The sequence below is a fragment of the Aulonocara sp. 'chitande type north' Nkhata Bay genome, linkage group LG14 (genome assembly GCF_057382095.1).
Source record: "Aulonocara sp. 'chitande type north' Nkhata Bay isolate Kocher_YH1m ecotype deep benthic linkage group LG14, A_spYH_male_GT1.1, whole genome shotgun sequence".
NCBI lineage: Eukaryota > Metazoa > Chordata > Actinopteri > Cichliformes > Cichlidae > Aulonocara > Aulonocara sp. 'chitande type north' Nkhata Bay.
This window is the reverse complement of record NC_141357.1, coordinates 1,352,279-1,359,778: the sequence shown is the minus strand read 5'-3', so window position 1 is coordinate 1,359,778 and position 7,500 is coordinate 1,352,279. Positions and strand designations below refer to the sequence as shown.

At 43.4% G+C, this 7,500-nt stretch overlaps 1 protein-coding gene across 7 annotated transcripts in view; it reads left to right on the top strand.

Moving 5' to 3' along the window:
- The window catches only part of snx19b (sorting nexin 19b), a 65,785-nt gene that overhangs the window by 10,984 nt on the left and 47,301 nt on the right, over positions 1-7,500 (top strand). For all 7 annotated transcript variants that reach the window (XM_086260521.1, XM_086260515.1, XM_086260520.1 and 4 more), the window contains one exon: positions 5,260-5,401. In XM_086260521.1, coding sequence (XP_086116647.1) covers positions 5,260-5,401 — 142 coding nt within the window. The remainder of the gene's footprint in view (positions 1-5,259; positions 5,402-7,500) is intronic.

Here is a 7,500-nt window from a genome sequence, read left to right as displayed (position 1 = left end):
AAAAAAGATTTGTGTGTGGACTTAGCCAAAAAAACCCTGCAAGTTACAAGTACGAATTTTGACCCTATTTTTCTTCCTTTAAGCTGATTGGTCAATGTCATGTCAATCACAAATGTAACAATCCAATCAGAGAACAGATGGGTTTGGCTGTCGGAGGGGCGCTTTTTTGAACTGCAGGTCCTTGAAGGGTAATCTCTATATAAATATCCGATAGCAGCTAGGTCCCCTAACTTTCAGCAGCTGTTGAAAGGATAAAGTTGTGCTATATCAGTGGTTAGAAATAACATTATTACTTTAGGATTAGTCTAACACAAAGTCAGGGCTGACCCAGGACCATTGCTGTGAGTCACAGTGCGCAGCATAAAGGTCCTTTCACATCAGACGCAGGATGTGCTGCTAATGCTAACTGCTAACTAAAAGCAAAGGATCCAGAATTTGTTGCTGGCTGCTGGGCTCTGTGGGTTTTTGCAGCAGCTCTACCTGCACTAGATGCACCTGCTCCTTGTCGTTTCTATCTCTGACTTTATGTGAACTACAAGAGTTTCTGGGGTTTTTTTGCTGGTTCTTCAAATGTTCAATAAAAACATGTATGCTAATTCATAACGAAGAAAGCTTTGTGATGAAGACTGTCATTTCCAAAACACTGCCCGCCCCCACCCCGCGGTCCGCAGCGCTGTTGAAAAGGCTGTGGAAGTCCCTGTATTAAACACGTAGACCTGTGACACAAAAATCACCAAACTCGGACGACCACAGACTGTTTTCCTTCGTGGTGATGAAGGAAAACGCTGGGTTGGCATGTAAAAGGGCATTTATTCCCTTCAAAGACCTGCAGTTCAAAAAAAGCGCCCCTCCGACAGCCAAACCCATCTGTTCTCTGATTGGATTGTTACATTTGTGATTGACATGACATTGACCAATCAGCTTAAAGGAAGAAAAATAGGGTCAGAATTCTTACTTGTAACTTGCAGGGTTTTTTTGGGCTACGTCCACACACAAATCTTTTTTACACATACAAATCCTGATTTACAAGTACAAAATATTTATGACCACATTTTGAGCCCATACGGTGGCCCCTACAGACAAAACACGTACAAAACACAACAGAAGTGCTCCAGGATGCTAGGGGGCAGTGTTGAGCTTTTGTTACCTCGTGGCTACACAAGCCAGCAAGTACCAACGACCGGATTTGGTGTGTGGTAGTAACAGGTAAATGAACATATTTTTAAATTATTTGAATATATACGAGTGCCTGTGTATAAATACACAAACGATACACACATGCTTTCATGCTTTCAATTGTGTAATTTAAGTGATCTAGTAGCTCTGCTTTGGAAGTTCAGTTCATGCTAGAAATGTGTTTTGGAGTTTGTACGTGTTTTGTCTCTAGGGGCCACCGTATATATTTATATGTAAACATATATAAATAAAACCACTTTTTTTAAATTTTATTTATTTTTTACGTTAGTAAGTCCTTTTGTGCGCAATTTTATATTCTTGTTAATAATAAATTAATTAAAGCAACAAAACAACCTGAAGAGCCGGTTCTCTAAAAAGAGCTGGAATCCCATCACTACTAGTTAATCTTTAATCAGCGGTTGTTGTGCTGCTAAGAAATGATAAAAGATAATTTATTGGGACAAACAGGTATGTTTGGATGTCTTGATATACACAGCTGTGAGGGACATGTCCTCGTTCCATCAGTTTGCTCTGAGTTCTCAGGCTCGTTGAGTCCTCGAATATGATCTGTTCATAGCAGAGATTGTATAAAAAGTTTCTCCCTGAAGTGTGTCAGAAATGTTAGGACATTCAGTCCAAACCCAAAACATTAACTCTTATCTACCTTTAAGACTTATCACAAAGGACTTGTTGCATCATGCAGCGCTCCATCATTGCTCATTATAAAGAACTACCACAGGAAAAACCGAGGCCCTTCCTTCTTATGCTCGATGCTGTAATGAGACATTCACTGTTTAATAAACCATTTTTTCACAGTCAGCCAGCGACGTGTGAAACTATCAGACTCTAGTTTCTTCTTGTTTCTGTAAGAGAGGATGAAGTACGTCATAAACTGCTTTAAATGTTGTCTTGGTATGATGGACAGGCACACGTCTGCTAACAAGTGCTAAGTAACAGAATTTCATCCAAACTGAAGCACAAATTTCATGAACAATTGTTCCAACAAGAATCAAACAGGATAGCAGACCAGCTAGGCAGCTAGCCAAGGCTAGGCCTAACAGACAGCCATCAACTACAGCTGTCAGTAAGAGCTGCCACGCTCCTACTTTAACGTTAACATACATGTTTTGCTTCTATTTTGCTGGTTTGTTTCAATTTTAGTTACAGCTTCAGTCCCCAAAATTGGGAGACTGTGAAAATGTAAACAAAGAGAATGCAGTGATTATCAAACCCATATTTTATTCACCACAGAACATAGAAAACATGTTTAAACTGAGAAAATGAGCCCCCCCCCCCCCCCCCAGGTCAGTTTGACTTTGATCGCAGCAACATGTTGTTGCTGTGTTTCGGGAATATTGTTCACATCTTGTCTGATGCAGAATTCTAGCAGCTCACCAGCCCTGGGTCGTCTTTTTTGGTATTTTTCATGCCAAATGTTCTCAGTTGCTCAAAGGTCTGGGCTGCAGGCAGGCAGAGATGCAGGCTTTTAAATGAAGGGCCGATGGCGGACGGACGGCCGCTCGCCTCTGTAGTGGTTGTCTGTTTTTTCCAAGCAGAATTTCAAATTCACGAAACCTTTTCTCTCAGGTTGCTTCAGTAATTTTAAATGAGCGTCTGGGCTCGTTCACATACAGCTGCTTCTTCACACAGCTGGAGCGTTCGCCTGCATTTGTCCATGCGTGGTGAACAGGGGCTGTTTTTAATGTAAAAATGTCAGTATTACACTTTCACATGAATCCATATCATGGACGTTATTATGAGACCTGCTTTCCACTTGTGCAGAAGTGTCAGGTAAATACATAGTATGAAGTATAGAGACGCTTATTTGAACATCCACTTGATGTGAAAGAGAACAGGTGAATACACACTATAGTATGTACAGTCCTGAGCAAAGGATTATGGGAGTGAGCCGAACATTATTCTGAGCATGGAGTTTACTGAAAACAGCACTTACACTGAAACAGGCTGTTTTACAAAGTTTACGACCACGTGCCTTTAAAAGGCCTGACCGTTTGGACTTTGCTGCGGAGCACCAAACGTTGGACACTGAAAGGTGTTAGCCTGCATCAGCTCATGGCTCAGTTTATACTGTTCTACACAAACACGTGACAAATCTTATTTGTGCATGTAGGGCGGCTCGATTATGGCAAAAATGATGATCACGATTATTTTCACTGACATTGAGATCTCGATTATTTGACGATATTTATTTAACAATAACAATGTGTTGAATAATGACTTTAAAAAATAATATAAAATAGTGCAAATACTGATAACAGTGCAAATGTTTGCAATATAAGAAATCAATGAAAAATGTAAACGTCTGTGTTTAGTGAGCTTTGCAGTGTTGCTCTGTGGTGCAGCTACTGTAGCAAAGTTTACACACTGTGTCTACTTGATCCACGTCTGACTGAACCCACAATGTTTCCACACCACTGAAGGTTTTTTACCTCTTTTCAACCAGCAGCAGTCACTCTCCTCTCCTAATAACTTCTGCTCAGCTTTCCAAGCTTCCCTCGGGTCCTCTTAATCAGCGGTCCCCAACCCCCGGGCCTCGGACCGGTACCAGTCCGTGAGTCGTTTGGTACCGGGCCGCGAGAGTTGAAGCTCAGGTGTGAAATGTCTGGTTTTCAGGGTTTTATCGGTTTTCAGCGTTATTTTGTTATCGTTTTTTATCGTTAACTCGGTTTTCCTGGGTCTTTTCACGTGTGTTATGAATAAATTTTCTTTTTTTCGGTACTAGTTTTATTTTGTTGTATTTATCCGCGACACCTTAAAGGCCGGTCCGTGAAAATATTGTCGAGCATAAACCGGTCCGTGGCAGGTTGGCGTCCACTGCTCCTAATTGTTGTGACACGTGTTCGAAACGCAGAGAGGTGCGCTCGATTTGCCACACGGAGCAGCGCGAGAGTAAAGCAGGAGGGAGGGGCTAATAATCGGCTCTGTCATTTTTAATGATCGTTGAAAGCCCAGATCGTAATCGTGATTAAAATTCGATTAGTTGAGCAGCCCTATGTGCATGCTTCATCCTCTCCCTTGCAACCCACCTGTTGTCACTCCACCTCATGTCGTCTGCTGCCAGTGATGGAGGCTGTCATGTGCTGGCTTGCCATGTATTGCAGATGGAAGGTCAAGGTGACCCTTAAGAAAAAACGGCTCCATTACTGCAGATGGCATTCTTCACTCTGTCTTCCTGAGTCATAGATGTGACCGTCAGTAAATGTGTGTCATTGTTGTAGTTGACGTGACAGTATTACAAACATTTTATTAGTTACAGCAGCTGGTATGGAGTCCAGTAGTTTTCATTACCAGTACATAGTACTGAGGCATGTGTTTGACCTTTAGGTCAGCTTCTGTTGCTTCTGATACTTAAAAGTTGATTCACAAATTATTTAGAGGCAAAGCTGAGTGACAAACCTGTTTCTGAGGCATGGCAGCGCTTGAGTCCAGCCACATGAGGGCACCATTGATAAACGTATGAAAAGGAGCATTGGTATGCTCTTCACATCTACACTGCATCAGTTACACACCAGCCCTCATTTCTTTGTATTTAGCTGGGAAAATGTGAAATGGGTGCAGCGATTTAGTGAAGCACGAGCAAACATTAAAGGAAATACAGTAGATAAGGAAAAATAGACTCTGTATAATTCTAATGAGCTTGAAAGTCAATATTGGTGTGCCCACATTTATTCTTCAGCGCTGCCGGCGTTCTTACAAGCTGTCCTGTGACTCCTTAGTCACAAGTAGGACCAGCTCTCCAGGCTTCTTGAAGGACACTCAAAGCTCTTTGGATGGTGGCCACCTTTTGTCCTGTTCTGTGAATATGATCAGAGAACAGAGAGACTCTGCATCAGTCTCACAGTACTTTTATTGCTTTAAATGAGAATCTGGCTCAAAACTTTTGCACAGGTCTGTATGTCGAATGTGTCACTGAAACAGGTTGTATTATGTTTCTACACGTATGTCTTTCCATGCCGTGCTCAGTTAACACTATATAGTAGACGTGATCTTCAGCTGTACCACAGTAAGAATGTGGTTGGATGTGTTTCTGCATTTATGTCTTTGTTTGTTCCTTTTTCAAAGGTCTCGGCTTTGGATCTGAGATGGCGCTGGCTGAGGTGGCTCTGAACATCCTGTGTTTACTGATGAAGCAGCAGTGGAGCTGGCTGTGCATGGAAAACATTCAGAAGACCATCAGACTTGTGTTTGGGACCCTTATTAACAGGTGACCAGTTATTTAACGGTGGTGAGAGTCAACATAAAGTTGACGCTCGCTTCAGACCTGTCGCAGCACTTGCACATTCAGCCTCCTTCTGGATGGCGTCTGCATTACTGATGGGGCTTTAGGCCACTTTCATGTTAACCGAGTATAACGAGGCAGCAGCGCAGCGACTCAGTGGTTAGCACTATTGTCTCACAGCACACCACGTTTTTAAGCGCTTGCATGTTTCATAGTTTGGAGGTTTGGAGTCTGAGCTGTCATTCAGCAGGAGGTGGGAGAGGTCACAGTCCATTACAGGGCAGGATGAGTTAAATCACACAGCAGCTTTAGCTCTATGTTAAATGTATACAAATATAACCCACCCATTGTGTTAGTGATTAAAATAGGGGCGTAAAAACAGTCAATGTTGGGAGAACGAACATCTGAAGTACATTACTGTGCTGTGAACATGTCACAATAATATGCATGTATTTATTTTACATTTTAAATCCGTCTTTCTTTTTTGCGTTGGTACTGGGTTAAATGTCTCAGCTCAGATGTTCTAGCACTTTCTAGTGGATCCACATCCTTCCAGGTCTGCTATAGTTTCTCTTGGTTTCCTGATGACCATACGCGAGCTCTGGAACGACTTCGCCCTACAGTCACGTTGAGTACGGTTGTCATCACTGCACCAATCTGTCTCTGGCCCCCTCGTCCATCTTACCCTGCATGTAATCAAGCCCCAAAGCCCCTCTCTCAGGGAACCAGCTTACTCCAAACCAGACCTGGGCAACGCACCAGGATGTCTTCATCTTCTTAATTACAATGATGTTTATTCGTGTAACATTCCAGAGACTAAACCTCACTTAGATGCTGTACATGTTGTGCTTTTGGCACCTGGGAGCTACTTAGTGCAGCTAAAACACATCAGTGGTGCCGAAGCATCACTGAGCTCATTTCTCGCTCTCTTCACCAGCAGTAACGTTTTGAAACAGCCCAGAGTGACTGTCCAAGTAAATCTGGCTGCTGCTGCTGCAACCTGAGGTGCTTTTTACAAGGCTTTCAGCTACAAAGTGTCTGCGTATCTGTGTGCCGTAAAGTCTCCGCACGGAGCCAGGTCAGGGCATGAAGACACATGCTCCCTCGTGGAAATTCCACAGAGAGGGCTGTTTATGAGCTGGAAAGGCAGTCTGGGTTTGTGCAGTCGTTAGAGAAGAGGAGTTGAAATGTCAGACGAGGGTTTGGGACGATCCTTTGCAGCGGTCCATGTGAAAAACCAGTAAACAAAAGTCTAATGCAAGAAAAGTGCCCCACGTTTTTGAATCCCAGTGTTTTCATGTATGCTGTGAGTCTGTGTGGACATGCACGCCTGCACTGCCTGGCCTCTGCAGAGAATGCAGACGCCAACTCCCCAAACATTTGTCGCAGATGGGTATAGCTCCCACTGCCAGTAAACGGGAGGCAGTGTTCTTGGGTTGTAGCGTTTGTGCCATCAGTCCTGTGACCTCACGTTCCCTGGGGTGTTAGCACCAGAATATCTAGCTTCATATTGATACCGAGTCCTCTATTTTAAGAGGGTCTGCCATTCAAGTATGTAAGGCCTTGTGCTTTTGTTTGGCCTCGTCTATATTAGGCAGCAGCCTGTCAGCAGCGCCCTGACAGCTCTGTCCTCTCATCACAGAGGTTTGTCCGTGCAGATCAGGTGAGATGCTGTCGGTAGAACCGCTACACATGAAACTCAGCCGTTGAAACAAATGAACAGTGGCTTATAAACCATAACACAAGATTAAATAATGATTCCTGGAAGAGCTGCGCACAGTGTAAATTATATAAACGCTTTCTGTAAAAGTCCTGCTGCTGAAAGGGAAAATGATGTGAATGATGGTTAGAAGTGCTTTAAAACGTCTCATGGGGATTCAGTGATAGTTAGCAGGAGCCGGCCTCAGCGCCTCGGGACGTTTGTAGCCTTTGAAGCAGCTCATTGTCAGTGAGAGGCAGACGTGTCGCTCATTCTTCTGCTGCTTCACTCAGGGCTGAAACCTTCACACAGGCATCCATGTCTGTCAGAGGATGATATTTATATTCTGCTGCCCTCCTCCACCATCACACTGTTGGTTTGTGTT